This window comes from Micromesistius poutassou (genome assembly GCF_964030765.1).
Source record: "Micromesistius poutassou genome assembly, chromosome: 3".
Taxonomy (NCBI): Eukaryota; Metazoa; Chordata; class Actinopteri; order Gadiformes; family Gadidae; genus Micromesistius; species Micromesistius poutassou.
The window spans coordinates 4,966,764-4,990,648 of record NC_140273.1 but is presented as its reverse complement, the minus strand read 5'-3'; the positions used below and the strand labels follow the sequence as shown (position 1 = coordinate 4,990,648).

The 23,885-nt window shown below is 46.3% G+C and overlaps 1 protein-coding gene across 1 annotated transcript; it reads left to right on the top strand.

Moving 5' to 3' along the window:
- The first annotated feature begins 303 nt into the window (after positions 1 to 303).
- On the top strand, positions 304 to 21,873 carry ube2o (ubiquitin-conjugating enzyme E2O). Its single transcript, XM_084466254.1, has 22 exons — positions 304 to 787; positions 6,414 to 6,473; positions 6,987 to 7,097; positions 9,286 to 9,383; positions 9,484 to 9,547; positions 10,501 to 10,644; positions 10,868 to 10,977; positions 11,527 to 11,677; positions 11,782 to 11,842; positions 12,041 to 12,197; positions 12,342 to 12,497; positions 12,613 to 12,767; positions 13,115 to 13,227; positions 13,689 to 13,820; positions 14,399 to 14,488; positions 15,770 to 16,109; positions 16,811 to 17,193; positions 17,567 to 17,732; positions 17,852 to 17,988; positions 19,294 to 19,497; positions 20,224 to 20,281; positions 20,802 to 21,873. The coding sequence occupies exons 1-22, from the start codon at positions 362 to 364 to the stop codon at positions 21,734 to 21,736; spliced, it is 4,251 nt and encodes a 1,416-aa protein (XP_084322380.1). The 5' UTR covers positions 304 to 361; the 3' UTR covers positions 21,737 to 21,873.
- The last annotated feature ends 2,012 nt before the right edge of the window (positions 21,874 to 23,885 follow it).

Genomic DNA, 23,885 nt, shown 5'->3' with positions numbered 1-23,885 from the left:
ATATTTGATAGTCTCTTATTGCTGAAGAACCAATAAGGCTCCTCCATTAATATTCTGTTCCATAGGCTACTACCCAATATTTAGATGCCTCTAAAGTAACGCGAATACGTTTTGAGTTCCCTTATTTGAATCCGATCGTCTAAAATAGGAAATTAATGCATTCAGTATGCAATATAGGCCACATAAACACTGACACCAAGCGGCGAGTTCGAAGACACCTGAAATTCAATTGTGGCAAGTGATGCACTGCGCTAGTTACGTTGCGACGCAAACACGTGCACTTCCCCGGTTACAAGTTTCTCTTTTTTTAGTCCCATCCACCCCTCTGGAGCTCCAGCATCATTCCCTGACAACAGCAGTGATGGCGGATCCCACAGCATCAGATGCGGAGGTAACGGACGAAGCAGCCTCCCCGACTCTTTCTCACGTAGCGAGTCCGGGCTCAGAACCAGCGTCCATGGCGCTCTCTCCCACCGCGGACGGTTCGCAACGGCTGCTTTTCTCCCACGATTTGGTCTCAGGGCGGCACCGCGGCTCGGTTCGGCTGGGCCTAGTGCGTATGATCCACGGAGAAGAGGAGTTAATTTCAGATTCGGACATCGACGACGACGGCGGAGGGAGAGGTGGCGGTGGCGGTGGAGGTGGCGGTGGCGGTGGGGGCGGACGTGTCCCGTGTAGCTCGGATACCGAGAGCGCCGCGGACGCCCGGAGTCGGCCTCTCGGACGGGGATTTGTGCGAGTGGAGTGGTACCCCGAAGGAGGAAAGCAAGACATCCGGGAGACAAAGGTATCTAGCGGTGGTGCTAACTGTTTACACTCCAATGAATCACCTTGTGGGTGACGAGCGAGTTGTGTTTGGGTGTTGTCAGCTGGCTGATGTCTCAGAGATGACGGTGTTGCCCCTTATTGGAATATATTAAACTAATTTACTCAATAAGACAAATGTGCTCACAAGCTAGTTGGCTAACGGAACAAGGCTGACATGTGTGCTAGCTAGCTGCTTAGCTTTCTGCTACAGTACATCTCTTATCGGCTGGTGCAAGCAAGCTAAATTGGCTAACTCCTCCACCTGCCCGCCTCCATATCTCATCCCTGCTGTAAATTCACACAAAATGCCATAATGGATAACAGGCGTTCTAGTCGATTCTAGTTTTTCGTACAATCTATTGTCCTGTTTTCAGCACTCCATATTTGATTATAATCTAAACAATTCAAATCTCAACTGGGTGTGACTTGGCCTTTGGCGCATGATCGAGATGTTTGTTTCAGGTTAGGGAATCGCCAATTATTGAAGCTGAACTCGTGTAGTGATGCGTCTTCAGGACAGTTGAAACTAGACGCACCCAAACTAAACAGGTGTGGCAATAACTGCAGCAAACTATGGTCAGGCTAAAATAAAACATTTCATCCATATCGCCTGACGCTTTAATACCTTTTTTTTAATACCTAAATCCAAAATGGTGCCAACTGTTCTTAGTTGTCCAGACATCTAATCATGACATCCAGGCCCATATATTTACTGTCAGTACATATGATGATTACCTTTTAAGATTTCTTTCTAGGAGGTTCAGTACACTAGAATGTTATAATCTCTTGTCTTCAGCAGGTAGCTATCATACAACTGCCTGTAACCTGGTGATGTTATTTAAAAAAATAAATAATAATAAATAAATAAAAAAGTCAACAGTACAGAAACACAAATTGTGCTTTGCTGGAAAGATGAATCTCTAGGGACTGAATGTATGATCCTAGAGAACAAAATCATTTTACTTATCATACGCATAGATTGGACTAGAAACTTATTTCAAGAGCTGTTTCCAGCCTGCATTGTCAATCGGGCAAAATATGTTCTGGCCAGATATGTTGTTTATGGATAAGAACAAAGGTTGAATGAAGCTGACATCTGACAATGACACACAGGTCAACATGCCAGAAAACCTTTTGTTCTGCGTCAATACAAGTAGTGAAGTGGCAAGCCCCCCCCCCTCCCAAAGGCTTGACGCTATATTTGTGTCATCAAATGTAGTTTACCACTTATTTTGGCTTTTTAAATATGCCATTGGTCAATATACGATAATCCATCAAAACGGATGGTCATATAGATGATTTCTCTATGAAATCAGTTTTATTATTTAGATCATAGCCCCAAATGTGGTTCATTACATTGAACCACTTAGACTTTCAGTAACATTTTTAAACCTTTTCTTCATATTATGACATAGTTTGTCACAATGTTATTTTGAAATCTGCACGAGGACATTTTACCTTTCTAGTGGCAGAGCTTTTTCTGCAATAAATGTGAATGATTTTCAATGCTATCCTCTGACTAGGAAGCCCTTTTCTTGCTTGGTGTTAAAACGGACACTGTGTCCTTCGACTACTCTGTTTTAATGTAACATTGATCCTTTAGGGGAGTAAACTTCTGAGTACATTTGACACCAACCGGTGCTGTGGGCAATGTGAGACAATAATAAAAGAATATTGTAAATCTGGTTTTCTCACTAAAGACAAATTTCAAGCATCTGTATAAATAAAAAAACACTTCCTGCTCACTTCATGAGTATATTTATAGTTTTGGGGGGGGGGGGGGATTTATATATGTATATGTTGTACATATAAATGAGATTCAGTCTGTATTGTTCCTTACTGCAAAATCGTTTCCCACATGTATACCATTACATCTTGATGCATTGCGGAGTCCATACTCTGCCCTCACTACCAAAAGTATAATTCTGCACTGAATTCAGGGACAACCTAGTTATTTATAAAATGGATGCTGTCAAAGAACATGAGTTTCGTGTTAGAATATTGAAAGTAAACTGTGAAACAGAACCTGGGCTGCCACCCTCTCCCAGTGATGGAAGCTGCCATGCTTTATGACTCCAGTATTTTCTTTGTCAACACCACCCACTCAGTTTGACTGGAATTGGTTCAAAAAGGCTTCAAAGCATCAGCAAGGGGATGGCTCTTTATTAGTGCTGTTGGGAAACTATATTTCCTTTCGAATGATCTTGACAAATCCAAAAGTATTCCTTTCCTTGGACGTTTATGTATACATACATCTTAAAGGAATAATAGTCTCAAACACTTTGAGTGTGTCAGAAAACGTCTAACATGGATTTGCGTTTCATTGAAGGGTTTAATCCTCTGTTACATCTAATGTTGTACGTTTTCATTATTTGTGATAGTCGCCGGCCGTCGTGTCCAGTGTCCCGTGATCTGCTCCAGTATGCAGTTCTCCTACTCTCACTCCCACGTCTCCACATCAGCAGGCAATATTCTGTAAAAAATAGGCTTTATTATACATTTTGAATGCTAGCTAGCTAGACATTTATACAACATGTGCGATCAACTTTAGACTGTCCATTGTCACAACGGCCGTGGGATTAAGGAGCTGGTGACTAAGCTGGTAGAGCTAGACGAGGATAACCTTAGCTGTATTGTAGTTTTTTATTGTTTGACTTATTTAGTGTTCACCTGAATTCCTCTGTGTAAATGCATTTCCACCTCCTTGACCCCCTGCTCAACCTATAGTCCGAGCCATTGCATCTTTATTAGTCATGGCTGTCTGCTGGTGATGTATGGGTGTTTGGAAGAATCCATTCCAGACAGTGGGGGTAGATTGGCAGAAGGGTGGGGTTTCTCCATCCATTAGCTTGGTCCTGCTGCATCCATTCCCGTAAAGACCCCCTGTTCATCACCTCCCCCGCTGGTGCCTCAGCAGAGAACAAGAAAAGCCTCTCTCAAATGAGAGAGGGAGAGGAAGGCACATTTGACAGCCTCTTGCTACCCAGCCCCGTTATGCCATTAAAAAATGACAGCTAGACTGGTCATCTCTGGTCTTCTTTGAGTCTGGGCGTTCCTTACGCTGTTACAACAGGGATATTGATAAACCTCGGAAAATAGAACCCCTTATTGTGGCGAGGATTCTAATTGAGTAATGACAGTGATTATGCATTGGGATTATGATTTTTGGGTTACAGGCTGTGTTGTGTTTCAAACTGGCTCATGGCAGGCTAAAAGGACGAGCCTGTATATCTATTTGAACTACATGCATTAACTGACATGGTGCTTAATTTGATGGGCTGTTGCCTTTGTTTTCAACAAGGAGGCATTGCAACCCCAACCAGCCGTTTTTGCCTGCCAAGTATTGACTCGTTATCTTCCTGTTGATGTCTTGCTCCGTTCAACTCGTTGTGAGAGGTGGTTAATTGAACTCTGCTGAACACAAACTCCAATCCAACTGTAGTCTAGTTTGTTGTTTGTTGAATTCCCTCTTATTTATATATATATAGATAGATAGATAGATAAATAGCGATTACGGGCTGGCGGATTTCATGGGCACTGATGTCGCAAGAGGGACAGTCAGTGTGTTACGTGGATACAGCATACACTTCCATTGCATACTGGTTATTTATGTTTATTTAATTTTGGCTAAATGTATACGTCCCAATGACACATTTTGTTTAATTATCCATTAGTTATTTTCCTTTGTGCGCGAGTGAGCTTGTGTTGGCCGGACTACTTCCAATAAATGGTAATCCTATTGATTTCTTAAATTCGTGATGTTAAATGTATTGTCCGTTCCGTTACGTCAAATTTTATAGAAACGGTCAGAAAACTGAGTGGTGTCACTTTTAATTAGTCCAAACTCAACTCTGTAGTGCTTGTGTGTTTTACTTTCTGTAGTGCTTGTGTGTTTTACGTTGTCTTTTCTCAAAGGAAAACAACACATGTCAGTTGGCTCAACTAATTAACAAGATCTCTCATAACGCTAACTAACAATCGGCACACAATGAATTTCATTAGAAAAATCCTATTCATATATTTCACAGATCGGGCAATCACACATTAAAAAGATTATTGATTTTAATCTGCCAAAAAATAACCTAATTGGTGCATCCCTAAATAGCTGCTAAATTGGTTTGCCTGTTAGACTTGATTTTTGGATAACTGTTGGTGAGAATGACTAGGCTAGAATCGGGTCAAATTCATACTCCATCTTAAACTATTCTTGTTGGGAATAAGAATTATAATGTTGCAAGATCCCAAAGTCACCTCCAATAACGGGCCCTTTTTAAATAAAATGTTTTTTTTTTAACTCTTATCAAGGAGATCCTTTGGCACTTGATATGGATACAGAATGTTTCTATGGATAGGTGGATGGTAATGGAAACATTCTGTGATGTTTAAGTGTGTGTGTGTTCTCTCTAATAGATGACAAGTGAACATGGTCTCCTATCGATTCCTCTCTGTTCTCCCAGAATTCTACTGGCTAGGGTTACAGCTCCAGACCAATTAGCAGCGCTCGCACTGTTTGCGTACATTTGTTGAATATTCTGACATTCTGGTTGTTATTATGTGGAAAGCGACTGAGGATTTTCTCAGATGGAAAACCTGTTACACTTGGTCATGCTGCTACAGTTTCACTGAATAACCGAACAAAATATGTAACCAAACGACAACAGGAAAATATTAAATTGCTCCTTCTCATTATCCTGAATTGGTGCTAGTGAGCGTCTCCACCGACCTGGCATACAGACCTCTACCCGTCTGGGCACTCCCGAACACGTCATCTGTGGCTGCCGCATGCGTCGTGACATCCCCATCTTCAAATGTTACAGAGTGGCGCAGCGCAACTATTACTTTGTTTTGGGGGCACTGTCAGACATCCTACATGCTCCACTCCAATAAATTTACTCTATACCGCTTGAACAGTTTGGCGTACATCTAGGTGGACACGCCCACTTGTGATGTCACTATGAAAATCATTCCTTCCCTGTGCCAAACGGCTTGTACCAGCTAATCACACCCACACCTGGTGGCATGACATGAGCTCTTTTAAAAATTGATAAATACACTTGCAATGGCTGGGTAGAGGGTGCAAACACACCCTTTACACACAATTATTACACAATTATAAGTCCATGGCCAGTGGGAAATGGTGGCAAGAAAAAGTCAGCAACGCTGCTCATGCAGTATTATTTAGCAAACACAATTAAGCACAACAATAATGGAAAACGTATGATGGACTGCAGAAATAATGAATTAATTTGAAATAATAATAATCTGTATGACTATTTACTGTTTAGTCTATTTCAAGAGTAAAATCTCATGTAGCACCAGTGGAAAGCGCACCACAGGTTAACGGTTCAGCTCTGAAGGGTTCTCTGGTCTCTCCACTGTATAATGAGGACGGCGCTGAGCCCTCTTAGCAAGCTCAGGGCCTTTCGCATCAAGGATGCCGAGCTCTAATGCGCCAGCGGTCAATAAGCATCTTCTCGTCTGTGATCAAAAGACTGCACCTGTGATGGGAAACCAGAGGGCGTACTCTTCTGGAGGGGCTGCTGACACAATGACTGGACTTTGTTTTTAAAAAACGTTTTTGTTGACCGGTTTTCCTTGTATTGCAGCTGAAACTTGAAGACCGCTCCATCGTCATTCGAGACATTGTTCGGCGGATGAATTCTAATGTAAGTGGAGAATGAACACACACACACACTGACTGACATCTGGAAGGTGTTGTATTTTAAAAACATGTGCAACTGAATTGTACAAATTGATACAATCAATTTTTTCATTTGGTTCCATGACGGTTATTCTAGATCACCAATACCGGATCCCAATGCCAGGGGGGGCGGTGTGAGGAGGGGGATCGGGGAGTTGCATAAACTTCATGCGAAACTGTACAGTTAAAGTTGTGCGTGTGTAAACGTTTTATGAATTAATGGGGTTTGTGCTTATTTTCATGCGGGCTGTTAGACTGTTGCCCTGCAGCCTGATCTATACACAGAGACCGAATGGAGTCGCGATTATTTTATACTTTTGTTATTTTTTTTTTATTTTTATTTTTCACCTAGGAGGTGATTAACGCTGGGTATATCTGTGTCGAACCATAACTCTGCATACACTTCCGGCCCCATGCTGTGGAATGACTATATGCCGTATTATTATGGAATAGTTGTGATATCATTTCCTTTTCCCAGGACAACCAGTGTGGCATCGTGACCAACATAGACATATCGTGTGCGGTGAAACTGGTCGGGACTAACTGCGTTTTGTATCCGGTGAACAGCAAAGACCTCCAGCACATCTGGGTAAGAAGTGCTATCCCCGTGTGCAGGCTTGGTTTTATTCCTGATGGACAAACACATGACACTCGTAACACTAATTGTGTTTCAGTTCCTATTATGTACCAGGGCACGGCTAGTAGGGCTGAACGATTTGGGAAAATATTAGAATTTTATTTTTTTATTGTTTTTTACATTGCGATTGTGGTTTAGGATGCGATTTAAATTTTTTTAAAGTTCCTTATCTTCTGTATTATCCATGTAGTATTCACTAAACGCAAGCAATTAATCAATTTATAGTATGACTAACACAATATTGGAAGCAGTCAACACATAAACTGCTCTTTCCTGTAGGCCAGGCCTTATGTGTTGAGATGAATCAGAGGCCGGACTCGAATACTACAGCCCTGGTAACAAATCACACAAACTAAAGTGCAGAAATATGAAGAATAAATATGTGGCTCTACCACTCTAAAAATATGTAGATAGCTCAGTTGTTGTAATAAACATGTCATATGTAAACATGTGCGACTTCAACACATGTCCGCAGTAGTAGCGAAAAACTCTCTCTCTCGCTCTGCTGTAGCCCTCCGCTTGCTTGTTTTGAATAGCAGTGGTAGGGCAGCTTGGACAAAACATGTGCGGGATGGCGTGCTGTTTATCCAGTATCTAGCTGTAACCATGGCCTTGGTCACTGTTGTACAATATGGTCATGCAATACAATGTAAAGTTGTGTTTATTGTTTTAGAGCTGGTTTGCTAAAGAGGCTAATGTAGCTAACAACAGCAATGACTAGCCAATGACATGACACAATCACAAAGACGAAAGGGATCGCTATAAGTGCTATGAGACAGGAAATTATGTCACAAGTGCAACTCGTAAGGCTGGTGTACGAGGCATCTGGAACACACCATTGCTGTGTCCCAATTCAGGGGCTGCATCCTTCGAAGGACGTATTTGTAGACCGCTTACATCACAGCGGCGCGTCAAGTGCTGTCCCATTCCGAAGGCTCCTTCAAATGCGGCCGAGATATGCAGCCTTCTTTTCCCGGATTTGAAGGATCCACCGGGTGGATCCTTCACGGCCCAACGTATCCCAAGATTCATTGCGCGTTGGATTTTTTTCAGAAATGGCGTAGAGAGAGCGGAAGCGGCAGCTGCAGCGAATACATATTTAATGACAAAACTATGTAAAAACTTTTTTATATATAAAAGTAAGGTTGGGACCATTTTAAATATGTAACTTTATTGTCAAAGTTCAATGACATTAACGCTAGACATATAACGTTAAACTAATTAACGTTAAGCCAACGTCCTCTCTTCCTCTTCACCCGGCGGTGAATCTTCTCCCACTCCTCCAATAAAAGATGAAACATAACAAATAAAATTTTGATTTCTGGCTCCATATTTCTCCTCCGCTGTCCGGTTTGAACCGCAGCTGTCAGGGTTGCTAGGAGACAGGAGCGGCACGTGGTCACGCAAGGTAAAGGACGTTAACTGCTGGTTACGCAATCCGGAAATGCTCCGTAGGCTAGACCGTCCCAGTCCACAACGCTTGTTCGGCCTTCGGTGTGGCCTTCGCGGTCTACGAAGGCCACACCTTCGAAGGACACGTCCTTCACGTCCTTCGAAGGACGCAGCCCCTGAATTGGGACACGGCCCATCAGTCTCCCATCCTGAGACTCACTTGCATCCTCAGCTGTTGCAATTTAATGCTAATAATGAGCACCTCAACACCGCGCCCTCTGTGATGTCAGTACTGAGCCTAACCATAAGCACACTAACGCTATCCCTAGTCCTCATATCGTAACAATCTCGCTCTATTACATTGCATTAGATTAATTGTTCAGCCCAAACGGGTAGTAGACTTATCTTCACTGATTTAGACCACTACCCATTCTTAGCGTTATGAGCAACACGTCGTTGGTTTATCCTAAGATGCTGTCTCCAGTATAAAGAGTCTAATTAATCCATTGCTATCCTCGGATCAACTGGATACAATCTGATGGTGCTTTGCACTTGGTCTATTCTTCTATGAACATCCTTACTGTACCGACAGCGATATATTGTTTCTCTTTCTTATGACAAATGTACTTATTGTAAGTTGCTTTGGATAAAAGGGTTAGTCTGCTAAATGCCCTAAATGTAAATGATGGTCAACCTTGCCCCGTATAGTAGAGTTTCATACGTGGGCTAATCCTGCTCCTCCTTCCAGTCCTTTATGTATGGGGACTACATCGCCTATGACTTTTGGCTGGGGAAGGTTTACGACCTGACCAACCTCATCATCCTCAAACTGTCCAATGGAGCCAGGTAGAGTATATTTACATGCACGTCAAGTGTGTCCTATGATCCCGAAGTTGTTGGTATAAATCAACCCTGCTTCTTTGACTCCTTCTCTGGCTTCCTGTAGGTGCTCTATGAGTGTGGACGACGGTGCCAAGCTTTACGATGTCTGTCCACATGTCAGTGACTCCGTACGTATCTCAACGCCCTATACTACAAAGGCTGTTCTACTTATCGCCTGGTTCTAGGGATGCACCCTTACGATAGCAGTACTCTGACTCTTGCCCGATTCTGTTCTCGTGTACTCCTACTCTACCCTACGAACACTCTATACCGCTTAACGCAAGGTGACGTCACGTTGACCAGTGCAACCGTGAACCTGCGTTTATTTCTATTATTAAAAAAATGATAAACATGGTAATTAGTCCTATATGATCGTCAACAAGGTAATCTATGCCATGTTATCACTGCTACTGAAATAAATGTAGGGAAAATAATTGGGGGACATCCATTTTTTTGTGGATCTGTCTGGGTACTGGTTGACTGCGCCGAGAGAAAGTTGAGCTTTTCGGAAACTTATCGTATAACGCCACGGTGTGTGTGGCTGGTGACGCCTTTTTTTGAGCATGGATTTATTTATTTACACGTGTCTGAGGGTTGTGCTTCCCGGACACGTATAGTATATCGCTACAGCGTGACTCATCATAACGCTCATACACAACGACGGTACTAAAAAAATGTATCACAAAGAAAAAAAAAAACACGCCCCCCTCTTTCCGAGCAGTCTAAGCCAGACATGTTTTTTTTTTTTATCTCATTGTGTTCGATTTCCTGCTCAAGCAGTGCGGTCACTGGCTCTTTAAACTGTAACAGTATTATTAAGGACTCGTATTGTGTATCGGTGACTACCCAAATGAAAGTACTTGTATGTTGTCTGAGAAAAAGTGTAATCTTCACTCCCTACCTCCTAGTCCCCTCCTTCTAAATATCTCTTGGCCCCTTCCTCCTAATCCCTTGCCCCCTGTCCTAGTTCTCTCCTCACTCCTCTCCTATTCACTATAGACGTACATCCATTGGTAGATCTGAATGTTGTCCATATTGATGTTTTCTCTTGTTCATTTTCTCTCCTTGCTTTCGTTGCTAGGGAATTTTTTACGACGAGGCCTATGGTTTCTACCCAGGCCAAGTTCTGATTGGCCCAGCCAAGGTATTCTCCAATGTCCAGTGGTTGTCCGGGATCAAGCCTGTGATCTGCAAGAAGTGCAAGTTCAGGGTGGTAGTCGAGGAGGTGAGACGATGGCCTGATTGGACTGACCTTGTGTTTTTTTTTTTTTTTTTTTTAGAGGGTCCAGTAGCTTCATGACTTCAAGACTCAAAAGTGGTTGGCTGTTGACGTTTGATCCAATTGGATTTTATTCCCTTATGACTTGAGCCCGTTGGTGTGTAGTCTGTCCCCCTCGCTCCTGTCTTGACCTGCGTCCCATTGATCTACGTGTGGGTTTGGTGTTCAGGTGAAGGTGGTGGAGCTGAAGGTGACCTGGATCACCAAGAGTTACTCCCCCAAGGGCTCGGACAGCGTCTTCCCGCCCGCCTCCACCATCACGCAGGAAAACCTCAACAGGTAAGCCCCCCCCTCTGGCTTCATCTGTTGACCTGCTGGTGTATCACATCACTTTTTTGATATTGTTTTGTTGTTTGTACAGGAGTTTTCTTTTTCAACATTCACTTAAGCCCAGTCCCATTTCTCTCCCCTTAACAAGAACACTTGCTTTGAGTGCCCTTATCCGCAAGTCAGCTCCCAACCTGGCTAGCGTTCAACAGTTGATATTTAAGGGAAAAACAACACTCCCCCTTGCTCAGTATTGGGACACCTTACCCCTTCGCAGAATCTAGGGTTAGGGCTCAAATCTAGGGGAAGGGGGAGAATTGGGACAGGGCCTAAATCTATTTGAGTTCAATAAATGCAATACATAATGGGCCATCAAAAGTGACCAGAGCCCAAAGTAGACGAGGAAAAGAATAGCCGCCAAATAGTTGCATTCCTGAAACCGTCAGCAGGCATTTCCTATGCTGCGTTGGTTGTCCTGGTGTTCTACCTGAACCGTCCTAGTGACTTTGACTGTACTCTATGGTGTGAATCAATAAGAGCACAGTGAACTTGTAACCTTAGGGTGCGGCGTCTGGGCTACTACGACCACACCCAGAGACAGCTGGGGCAGCGCGCGCTCTACGTGTTCCCGGCTAAAGGCGACGCCACGCGCATCACCTGTGAAGGGCCCGAGGGGGCCACTGTGGCCACGGAGGACCCCGTCGCCAGAAGGGTCCGTGTCCGTTGTTTAATGAATGACCTCCCGCTGCATTTTACAACGCCAGGTTTTTCCGCTTGTGTAAACTCCTAATGTCATGTTTGTTTGTTTGTGTGTAGCTAAAACGAATGTACAAAAAGGATGCTGGAAAGAAGACAACGGAGAAGGCCGAAACACAAGGTGACAAAGAACATCCATGTGCACATGCGCTTACACAAACGACAGGGAAATGACTCGTCGTAGTGATAAACGGTGCAAAATCCAAAATGTGTTTACATTCTCCTCCACGGCTTCTGTTTTACTGCTGTGAAGCTCTTGCACTACGACTGGGATTTGAAAACTTTTAAGCCTTTTAATTGAACCTAGTGCTTCCCGCAGATACCGTGCATAAATCAGACGAGCCAGACCCGGTGAAGCCCAACAACAATGGACCAGCAGACGCCCAGCCAGACAACCAGACACTCACAGGCAGCTGGGAAGAACCTGCTGAGCAGGACGCTGACGATGAGGCGGCCGAAGACACGGACGACAGCAGGTTGGTACACTGGTCTGGTTATGAAGGACTAGTTCAGCAGGTTATAATGGTCAGGTCTAGCCAGTTATGGTGGTCAGGTCCAGCCGGTTATGATGGTCAGGTCCAGCCGGTTATCAAGGTTTGTAATGGAGTGTTTCTCCTCAGCTCGCTGACCTCCTCCGCCAGCTCCACGGCCTCCTCCCAGAGCGGTGGTCCGGCGGCCAGCCGTAAGAAGAGCATCCCGCTCTCCATCCGCAACCTCAAGAGGAAACACAAGAAGAAGAAGACCAAGTTCTCCCGGGAGTTCAAGCCCGGCGACAGGTGGGTCTACAGTAAACAAATGAGTCGCTGGCTTCTCTTGCCCACCCGCATGGGTCGGCCTCTGTTCCCATGCATGTGCAAGCTGTAATGACTGTGTGTGTGTGTGTGTGTGTAGAGTTGCAGTGGAGGTGGTCTCCACCAAGACCAGGGCGGACGTGATGTGGAAGGATGGACGTGTGGAGAAGGGGATCAGATCCAACAACCTAATTCCCATTCAGCACCTCGACAGTCATGAGTTCTGCCCCGGGGACTTTGTAGTCGACGTGAGACGTAAGGGGATTCAAACCCATTTGGTTTTAGCCGTTTTTTTAAATTAGTTCTCTCTGAAGGAATGTTGTTAAATGTAGTTATTTAGCGTGGGTTATGCCTTTGAAAATGAGGATGTAAGCCATTGAGTCGGTAGCCATCCAGGCTATTAGCTGAAATTGTGAGTACTTGTGAGTAATTGAGTACAAAATGTCGGAGTAAAAGGCTACATACGTAAATGTTTTGTTCCAAGTTAAACTGTTGATCCGACCTGCCTCTCTCTCAGGCGGTTGGGCTTTGTTAGGGACTGTACATGCCATACATAACCTAGGGGTGTGTGTGTGTGTGTGTGTGTGTGTGTCTGCATGCAGCTCAAGCACTGCAGGACCCAGGGGTGTATGGTGTCATCCAGTCCGGGGACCACAAGGGAAGGACATGCGCAGTCAAATGGATCAAACTCAACTCTTCTAGCACCGATGTTGAGGTTGGTCCTGCGTGCGTGTGTGTGATGTCTGAAGCCATTTACCTTTGGGGAGAACTGGCAATATCCCTGGGATTTCGGTGTAGCCTCACAACGGAAATCCTGGCCAAGACTTCATCTTGCCGGTGATTGATATTATTTGTAGGTGTTTCACGTCCACACAACATCTCAGCTCCTCTCTGAAAAGCGAATAAAAAGGTTTATCGCATGCAACCCATGCCCTCTTAAACATGAATGGTAAATTCTACCCGGATTACAAACGGAAACCAGAATTCTTCCGTTACCAAAATCCTGTTGCCTGCAGATTGTTCATTCATAAGCAGATATATTTTATATGGAGACTAGTATTGGATAGCCGGACAGACAGCTGCGAAAGCCTTGTTTCCTCATCACCTGATCTGTTGTATCCCGTAATAAACCGGGGTACCAAACGGTAACCTAGCCAACCATCTTGTGAACTCCAGGTGATGGGGGAGGAGGAGGACGTCAGTGTGTACGACATTGCCGACCACCCCGACTTCCACTTCCGCACCACTGACATCGTCATCAGGATATGGAACTCTGAGAACGGTCCGACCACTGACTGTGAGAACGAGGTGAGGCCCTCACTGTCTGCTCGCTTCCTTATAACTGTGCTCTCCGCTGGCTCCTGGTCACTGTAGATAGTACTGTACTCTCCGCTGGCTCCCGGTCACTGTAGATATTACTGTACACTCGGGTGGTTCCAGGTCACTGTAGATATTACTGTACTCTCTGGGTGTTGCCCAGGTAAAGGGCAATCTCTTCCCTTCACTTCACAAGAAACTGAAGGGTAGAGTTTGAAAACCCAACCGAAACAATGTTGTTGTTTTTTTATCCTGTTGAATAAAGTTTTAAACTGTTAAACTGTATCAGCTTTTGCTGAGGTTAAACCGGGGCCAGACTCTCCACTCAAAGCGCCTCCATGATTAAATTCTATGGGCACATTTTTGGGCTACATTTCTGCTCTCAATAAGCTAATGATTTAAGATGAAGGTTGTTCTTTGATCTTTTCCTGTTCCTAGAACTGCATCGTTATTATCATAATTCTTCACAATGACGGTTATTTCTTAGCATTCAAAGTGATCTGTATACAGGGCCTCAAAAGGTATTGGCAGTCTTATCCATACATGTTACATGTTCCCTGCCCTTTCAGACGTCGGTCGGCCAGGTCTTCAGGGTGGATGTGAGCAGCAAGGTGGAGGTGGTGTGGGCAGACAACTCCATGACCATCGTCCTACCACAGGTATGCTCTGCCGTTTGGTCTACCGCGTGAGGTCTATGGAGTACGCGGTTTTATAGTTAGTTCTTTAAATGAATGACATTTGCACCAGCTGGCAACGCTGAACTCAATTTTAATTATAACCAACCGGTTCATACCTAAAATGCAACTCAGACAAATCCCCTGCCCACAAGGGCTTTATTATAAACAGAGGTCCCCAAAACTGTTTAAAGATGTGGTGGTTTTGGCAGAGAGTTTAAGGAAACAGGGGGGCGTGTTATAGCCATGGTAACCGCCCACGGCAACTTTGAACTTTTTTTACTACAGTCATTGTGTATCAGCGTTATAATTAGTAGGGATGCACCAATCAGGTTATTTTAGGCCGAATAGCATTACCAATGTTTCTAGTGTGTGATCGACCGATCCGATTGGTGAAATAGGGAAATATATATTAATAGGATGTTTCCTACTAAAATCATTGTATAAGGGTTCTTAGTTGGCTTAACTAATTAACAATAACTTTTATAATGCTGACTAATTTACATTAGTTTAGTTTGGACCAGTCAGTTTTCTGACCGTTTCTATAAAATTTGACGTACAGGAACGAACAATAAATTAAACATCACTAACAGGAGAAGGAATCAATAGGATTACCCACTGGAATGAGTCAGTCCAACACAATCTCACATGTGCACAGATAATATCAGACTGTATGGATAATTAAACAAAATGTATCATTGGGACGTATACATTTTGCCAAAACAACGATTAAATATTAAACCTAAATAACCAGTATGCAACGGAAGTGTATACTGTATTCGAGTAACTGATCCTCTTGAGACCTCCGTGCCCATGAAAGCAGTGCTGTCTACAGCTTCTCTCACGAGCTCAGACTGGGGGTCCAGCTTCAGCAGACCGCACAGTTAAGGTTAGGTTTCAAGAAAGCCTTGCTTCACATTGTAGGAACTATGTTGACATGCAAGTATCAACATAGTTTTGGTTATGCTGTTTAGAGACATTGAAAATGGCTCTCGCTCATCTTCTATTAAAGCAGCGGAGAAGCAAGTTATTTTCACATATATCAGAGGGAATTGGGAGGAGCAGCCATGTATCAGGTAATGGATACTTAAGAGGTCTCATGGGGATGCGTGAATTCTGACAAATCTAGGTACTTTTAGAGCAAACCGACATCATTTTTAACGTTGGGTAACGTGGTATCTGGTGGTTGTATCAGAAGATGTAAGAGGCCATGAGCCAACATGGTTGTCTGTGCTGACAGCTCGTGTCTAACGCATCCTCCGGCAGCACCTGTACAATGTGGAGTCTGAGATCGAGGAGACGGACTACGACTCGGTGGAGGAGACGAGCAGCGGGCTGTCCACGGGCGAGTGGGAGGACGAGACGGACAGCTGGGAGACGGACAACGGCCTCACCACAGAGGACGACTCCCACGTCAACGCCCCCGCCGAGGGCGCGGCCTCACCCACCGCCACGGCCATGGGGTCCATCATCGACCCAGAGGACGCGGAAGGGGAGGCGTTGTTGGGTAAAGCCCCGGGCGCCACCACCCCCAGCGGAGACACGGCCCCCCCCGGCCCAGAGGAGGAGGGAGCTGCTGCTGCTGCTGCTGCTGCTGCTGCAGGAGGTGTGACTGACTAGTTTGTTTTGTTTTCTGCCAGGAGGAACGCATCTGAATGTGGTTGAAATGCCTAACTGCAGATGAAACCTCTTTCATCGAATGTTTGGGGTCATTTGTAATTATTTGGGAAACTCCATAACCATCCTTCAGCTAAAGTGTAAAAAGAGAAATGCTCGTTGAGGAAATTGGTTCTGGTTGACTGTTTCTAAGACCTCTCTGAGCTCATTGATCATTTCAGACCATTCAGGGCATCTCTTCCGTGATTGATCTGGGGAATCCATGTCGGCTGCCAATCGCATGCGTGTTATCTTGGTTAACAAAGGCAACACTTGCAAAATAACTTTTATAATGCTAACTAACTGACATGTTTAGTTTGGACTAATTAAGAGGAGCACCAGTCAGTCAACACTTTGTGGGGAAACGTATGTAGGGAGGAAGAAAGCGCAGAGGGATGGGCTGTTTTTTGTGGTCTCTTTGCACCTCTGAACTGTGACCTACAGCAGCTCTAATGAAGGAGGGGATCTCACATGCAAAATAATGTTTGTGTCCAATAGACTCTTATTCGATACGATGCGAACAACGTTGCATTTCCTTTCACAAACTTTGCTCCGCTTAAACAATACGACTCTCATTATTGGTTGGTCACCCTGCAAATAAGAACCGTGTGCTTTGTGCTCAACATGTCCCGTGTCTATTGGTCCATCCAGGCACCACTCCGGGCCGAGCCGCCGCCGAAGGCGCGTCCGACAAGCCCAGCAAGGAGGGCCCCCCGCGGGGCTTCAGGGAGCTGCGCGAGGCCCTGAAGATCCTGCAGAGCCTGAAGAACATGACCGTGGAGCAGCTGTGGACGGGGGGCTCGCCCACCTCCCCCACCTCGGTGGAGTCTGCCGCCGCCAGCCTGACCGCCGGCGGCGGCGCCACCCCCGCCGGCCCCGAGAAGCCCACCAAGGAGCAGCGCTTCCTGGACGACATCAAGAAGCTGCAGGAGACCCTGAAGAAGACCCTGGACAACGTGGCCATCGTGGAGGAGGAGAAGATGGAGGCGGTGGTGGAGGCTGGCGGAAGTGTCGGTGGGGCCAGCGCAGCGGAGGTCAGTGTGCGACGGCGCTGTCTGGTGGCCACTCTCACTGGTCATTCGTTCGTTTGTTCGTTCATTCGTTCATTCATTCATTCATTGCTCAGAAAGTCATCAGACTCCTTTCTCTATCGCCATGGTTCTGTTTGGATAGAAAAAGTATGTTGTCTTTGTCTTTGTTCCTATTGGGTACGATACAAATAATGTTTATTCCACAATATTGTCCAACTATTTGTTTACAAAGCATTTTGACTGCACTTTAGGGGGAAATGGTAATTAGTAATTTGAACCTAAGAAAGGGCAGTTCAGTATGTCCAATTGTGGGATGACATTAGTTGATCCCATCCCCTGATCTCTCCCGTTACGCCTGGTGGTGTGGCGTCCAAAGGCAGAGCGAGGGGAAGATCGGGTTCTCCCTGACCCCCAGTCACCCGTGGGTGCTCCCGATTGGCCCAGCGACACGCCCGTCCTCTGCCAGCAGAGTGGAGGGAAGCCCGGGGTCACCTTCACCAGCGCCAAGGGAGAGGTGTTCTCTGTCCTTGAGGAGGCCCCAGGTCAGTCAGTGGGCCCCAGGTCATGGGGTACACTATGTACAATCAAGTAATGAATAAAAACACATTTCATGCAACCTAAGGTGCCGTACATGTGCTAAACGTTTTTTTTTATTCTGCAGACACGCACACGTTTAAGAAGATGGAGTTCCAGCCGGCGGAGGCCAAGAGGTTCTTCTGCACCGTGAGGAAGGAGATGGTTCTGCTGGCCACCTCGCTGCCAGACGGCATCATGGTCAAGACCTTCGAGGATCGCATGGTCAGTTCAAAGCTATAACCCATAGGGATGTCACAATACCAGAAATTTAGTAGTCGATACCAATACCAGTGAAATTCCACGATTCTCAATACCCAATTCGATACCACGGTAAAAAACTAAAACAATAAATCCGATGTACTTCAACATACACTCATTTATTAAAAACATTTGAACATTACAGAAACAGTGGCACTGGCATGTAGCCTTAAATTACCAATTCAAAATAAATTGTTAAAAATAACTAATAAAAAAATAACAATAATACGCGCTGAAAGCAGGCAGTCATGCAGCTATGCTGCTCGCATTTACACTTGCGTGCATGGCAGGGTTTAAAACATAACTTCCAACGTAATGTTAAGTAATATAACGCAGGTGCGCAAGGCAGCCACAGGAGACACCAACATTGTTTTCTACCGCTCGGTACCGCGCTGTATTAATTCCCAAGTTTTGAAAATAAAATAAAGTATTTGAAGCGAATAAGCGACGCTGTTTTTGATTTGTTTTTTTGGTCTTGAACGAATAGTTTCGGATGCATGCATCGGCTTTCAGTTGGTTCGTTACTTTGAAATCGCATACGCTCGACACGCACGCACGTACGTACGTACGTACGTACGTACGTACGTACGTACGTTCATTCACGGCCGCACCCACTGCAACCTGGCGATCTTCAATCAAAACAACATCAAGTAAGTGATGCCGCACGCAGTCGTACCATGCGTGTTTAGAAGCGCAACATTGAAAAGGATCCCATCTGAAACAGTCGCGCGGCGCAGCGTGGCAGACGCAAAGTACTTCCAGACACGACTCTTCCTATTTTTTTTTTTTTTGACGAGTCAGGCGAAGCTGTCGCACTCGCTGAGGCTGCAGTTGGCATCTTCCGTGTTCCATTTAACGGCCGACTACAACACTTGTAAATGTATATGCTGCCCGTGTCACGTCCGGAGGAATTGCATCCCCGGTACCTACAGTACTGTAGAAAAACGAGTGCCGTCACGTTTTTAGAATTGTAGCATCGACTTGGTACCGAAGTATCGGTTCTCGTGACATCCCTAATAACTCAGTTGACACCCGGTCAGCCTCACCACCACGTCAGTTGGAGCCTACAGGGTTTTATCCTGCCATCAATCAAAGGAGACACTCAGTGTGTGTGTAGCTGCAAAAAGAAGAAATAAAGAGGTGATAAAAAATCGGTAATGGTTAAAGATACTCTGAGCGTTCTTCAGCCATCTCGTCGACATCATTCATTGATGACCTGAACATATCGAGGGTAACCATGGAGCCCCCCCCCCCCCCCCCCCTTGCTAGGACCTGCTCTCGGCTCTGATCAAGGGTCCGACGCGGACGCCGTACGAGGACGGCCTGTTCCTCTTCGACATCCAGCTGCCCAACATCTACCCGGCCGTGCCGCCGCTCTTCAGCTACCTGTCCCAGTGCTCCGGGCGCCTCAACCCCAACCTCTACGACAACGGCAAGGTCTGCGTCAGCCTGCTGGGCACCTGGATCGGAAAGGTACGCAGATCCGACTTGTTAGTCGAGTTGTCACATTTTTGGATATGATGAGAACATGTTTTCATTGTTATAGTCTCCCCAAGTTTCTTGGAAAGTTTCTTCCAAACTGAAATTTTCTTCAACTGGGCTGCTGGCCTGGTAGGTGGAGTTCCCGTGGGTTAGAAAAGTTTTTACAATAATAACCAGACAAGTAAAATGTAATGCAGCATAACGCTACCATGGGGGTGTAATTAAATATCAGTTAATGTAGATGGAGGTTGTTTTTTTTGCAAAGGTTTTGGATATTTAATGGCTGGTGACACAGGGAACTAAAGATGCGATCACAAAGCCTGCATAAATTCATGTTAATACAGACTTTGAATGTGTGCAATTTTGTTGGGGACATTTTCTTTGGCCTTACATGTAGATACAAAATATATCAATGGTCAAGATTTCTTAAATGTTAAATGTTTAATTTAGGACTATAGTGGACTAATAGTCAGGATGGAGTTATTTATTTGATGACCAATACTTTTTATTTTATCATTAGACTAAATAGTAATGTGTTTCAAATGTTTGCATGTGCGACGTCTTATATGAAACCGATTCCACGGTCGGTGCTTCATTGAATTAACAACATTCACACAATGACAAAAATTCAATGCACAACCCTCCCCTGAGCAGTCCTGTGTTTCATCCCTTGGATGTTGTGGGTGTTTCCTGATTATTTGATGCTGTGGTCCACAGGGTAATGAGAGATGGACCAGCAAGTCCAGCCTGCTGCAGGTCCTTATTTCTATACAAGGTGACGAAACACACAACCCGCCATAACAAATACAAATGCAATACCTATGCACACACACTGAAGCCTTGCGTTGTGAGCATGCTGCCGTCATCTATTTGGAGAGAATATAGGATGTGTACTGGCAGGAATATCAGGCGATGAAATAGTATACATTTATCATACAGGGGTGGAAGTTCAGTATGTAAGGGGTTATGACGTGCTTTGTGCCATTATTTCATGTATACCTTAATATTTAATCAAAGTTAGTGTTCAAAAATAACTATGTACAAATCTATATGAGAATGCTGGTGTTGTGTTTTGGAGATTTAAAATGGATAATTATTGGAGAACTTTGAATCAATGTCGAGAGCAAAGAGAGGTCCTACCCAAGAGCTGAGCTTGGATCAGTAATGAGCAGCGCCTATGAACCCCTGGAGACCCCATGCTGTCCCAACGGAAAACCTACACGGCACCCCCCTGTGACGGGTTGGACCTGGGTGAACCGGTCCTCGCGTTGACCCTGTCCCGTCCCGCCCTGCAGGTCTCATCCTGGTCAACGAGCCGTACTACAACGAGGCGGGCTTCGACAGCGACCGGGGCCTCCAGGAGGGCTACGAGAACAGCCGCTGCTACAACGAGATGGCCCTGATCAAGATGGTGCAGTCCATGACCACGCTGCTGCAGCACCCCGTGGAGGTGTTCCGCCAGGAGATCCAGGAGCACTTTGCCTCCAGCGGCTGGAGGTTGGTGCACCGCCTGGAGGCCTGGCTGGAGCTCCACGACGGCGTGGAGCGAGCGCCGCCCTCCAGGGCCTCGGCCCGGGCCGCGCCGCACTCCAGAGACCGGCCCGCCGCCCAGCCCCTGGACGAGCAGCTGGTAGCCCTGGCCCACAGCAGCCCCAGCCAGAGTGTGGTGGAAGAGGAGGAGGAGGAGGAGGAAGAGGAGGATGAGGAGGAGGCCGAGGAGGCTGGGGACGGCTGCTGCATCGTTAAGAAGGAGCTGGAGGACTCTGGGCTGAGCCCCTCCACCACGGCCGTCTCCCAGCCGGAGCTGAGCGTCAACTCTGACGGCGAAGGCGCACTTCCCGTCCACATCCCAACGGCATCCGCGCCCCAGACGGGTACCGGCACTATCGCCACGACGACGACAACGACAACGACGGCGACCTCGAATGGAGCGGTGGTGGTGAGTGACGCGGCGGCGGCGGCGGCGGCGGCGGCGGCGGGTTCCGCCCCGACGGTCGCAGCGGCGGCGGCGGCGGGTTCGTCCGGGCCTCAGAGCCAGCCGGCCGTGCGACCAAAGAAGCGCAGGAAGAGCTACCGCAGCTTCCTGCCCGAGCGAAGCGGCTACCCGGACATCGGCTTCCCGCTGTTCCCGCTCTCCAAGGGGTTTGTGAAGAGCGTGCGCGTGGTGCTGCAGCAGTACCGGGCCGCCCTGGCCGCCGCCGGCATCCCCCAGCACACGGAGGACAAGTAAAGTGCCTGCCCATAAGCCCCGGTACCTCCCCATTTTGCACCTCCCCCATCCCCACTCCCTTGGTCAAGCTCTTCTTCAGTACGTGCCCTCGAACACGGTGAGGGAGTAGGAGGGTCCGCCTCACCCGCATCCGCCCAGCGAACCCAATCCTCCCCCCCCCCACCCCCCCTCCCCCCCCCTCTGCCTCGCTCCCCCTGGGGTCTGCTGTTAAACTCTGCTCCCTCTCGTCTCCCACTTCCGGTTCTCCGTGAGGAGCCTCGGTGGGCTGGGACGGCAGGCCTCATCGGCTGGCCTTCAGGCGCGCTCGCTCGGTCCTGGGACGGTTACGCTCGGAACGACCATCGGTGATCCGACCCCCCCCCCCCCCCTTTTTTTTATTGCACACATACGCATTTAGCCCCCCCCCCCCCGAGCCACTTGGAACCGCTTGTCAGAGCCGGGGAACCCGCATACTTTGCCGCCTGTCTGGTTGAGCACGTGGACTGGCCCCATGGTAACGTGCGTGCGTGTGGGTCAGTCATTACATCGACAACATTCTGATGACCACTGGGGTATATATCGTGGAGGCTGTGGGGTTGTAACATACTGGCCTCATCACTTCCCGGCCCCAAGACGACGCGGCACCGCTGCTTGAGAAAGAAGCCGCATCATACTGCACTGAGACAGACGATCGTGTTGGGCAGGCGGTCTGGTCCGCTCCACTTGACTTGACCGGGAGATAATCCTTTTCAGAGGTCACCTTATTGTACACATTCTGCCAAGCTATAATGGTCTCGTCAACAAATAACTGAATGTTCTTAAACTGCCCACCACCACCGCCACAATAGCTACTTCACAATATTTATGTTCCCACCTCCTCCCCCGATGGAAAGTCCCTCTCCATAGCGCTTTGTGTTTGGCTTGAATTGTGTTAAAATGAGAAAGGGGGGAGGGGTGCTGTAGAGGTACTGTTCAGTTCTCCTAAGCTTTCCCATAATCCATCACTTCTCTTCATATCACTGCAAATGACACGATTTTGTAACTGGAGGGGGGGGGCGGGGGAAGAAGGGGGAAAAAAATGCTTCCATTCCATCATTCATCTCAAAATGTTGCCTTACTTGAATAGTTGATGTGAAACCATTGTGTACAGGGCGTTTTGCACCATTCTCGAGTCATTAAACCTCACTGTGAGGTTTCAGTGTTCCTTTGGATTTTGTTTTGTTTTGCCTCTGAGGAATTGGCAGGTCATTCATCGGCATTCCCCCACATTGATAACTAACGCGACATACAGTGACAGTTCAACTGAGTCCCTGCTCTGTATTGAAACAAAAAAAGCCTACCAACTGCCGTACGATAGTGAGGTTTGAGAGATCTGCTGTATGCTGACGATCAATTCCATTAAGATGCTTTAGGTTTTAATATCAAAGTAATGTTTGGGTTGATGGGTAATTGTGCTTTCGCTGTGATTTTTTTTGTGTTATTTTACTTTTGCCACAATTCAAGCACAAATGGTTTATGACTGCCTTATCCCAAGATGGAGCTCTACAGACTTTCTCAGCTAGGAGCTAACGGCACCTAAGACCTCCTCCAGTATTGTTTATTTATTCTTTCTTCAACTATTCTTTAAAAGAATAAACGGGATGACTGGAGCCATGGGTGTTCTGCGGTGTGTGCGTAGGGGAGAAGGGAGGTGTTGGAAGGTGTTTATCAGGTTCAGGCGGGCTGTTAATTACTGTGAAGAAAAAGTGCTGCGAGCCAATCTTAAAAACTTCCCTACAGGTCTGAAAGCTCTTGCTGGGGAAATCTGAAGTCTTTGTTTACATCTTTAAAGGAACAGAGAACCTGGCTCCTCCTGTTGTCTTGCCAGATATTATTAATTATTATTATTATTATTATTATTGTACAGGTCAGTGAAACACCTTGTGCTTGCTTTATCTGAAGAAAAAAAACTGAACTGAGGTGGCTGTATTTTACTTGAATTAACTTTATTGCTGAAGTGTTCCAGAATGACAGAGAATTTTGTGCCAATGTGGATGGATGACAAAATGTAAAATGTGTATGTATGTGCGTGAGTGTGAGTGGGGGGGGGGGGGGGGGTGGCGGTGGTGAAGCGTGAGAACCAAAAGTTTTGAAGATTTGGAACATGAAGTATTAACAGTTTTGCATTGCT

Coding starts and splice junctions, on each gene's coding strand:
- ube2o (XM_084466254.1), top strand. CDS start 362: ATGGCGGATCCCACAGCATCAGATGCGGAGGTAACGGACGAAGCAGCC. Junction 788..6,413: donor AAGACATCCGGGAGACAAAG/GTATCTAGCGGT, acceptor CTTGTATTGCAG/CTGAAACTTGAAGACCGCTC. Junction 11,678..11,781: donor AGGACCCCGTCGCCAGAAGG/GTCCGTGTCCGT, acceptor GTTTGTGTGTAG/CTAAAACGAATGTACAAAAA.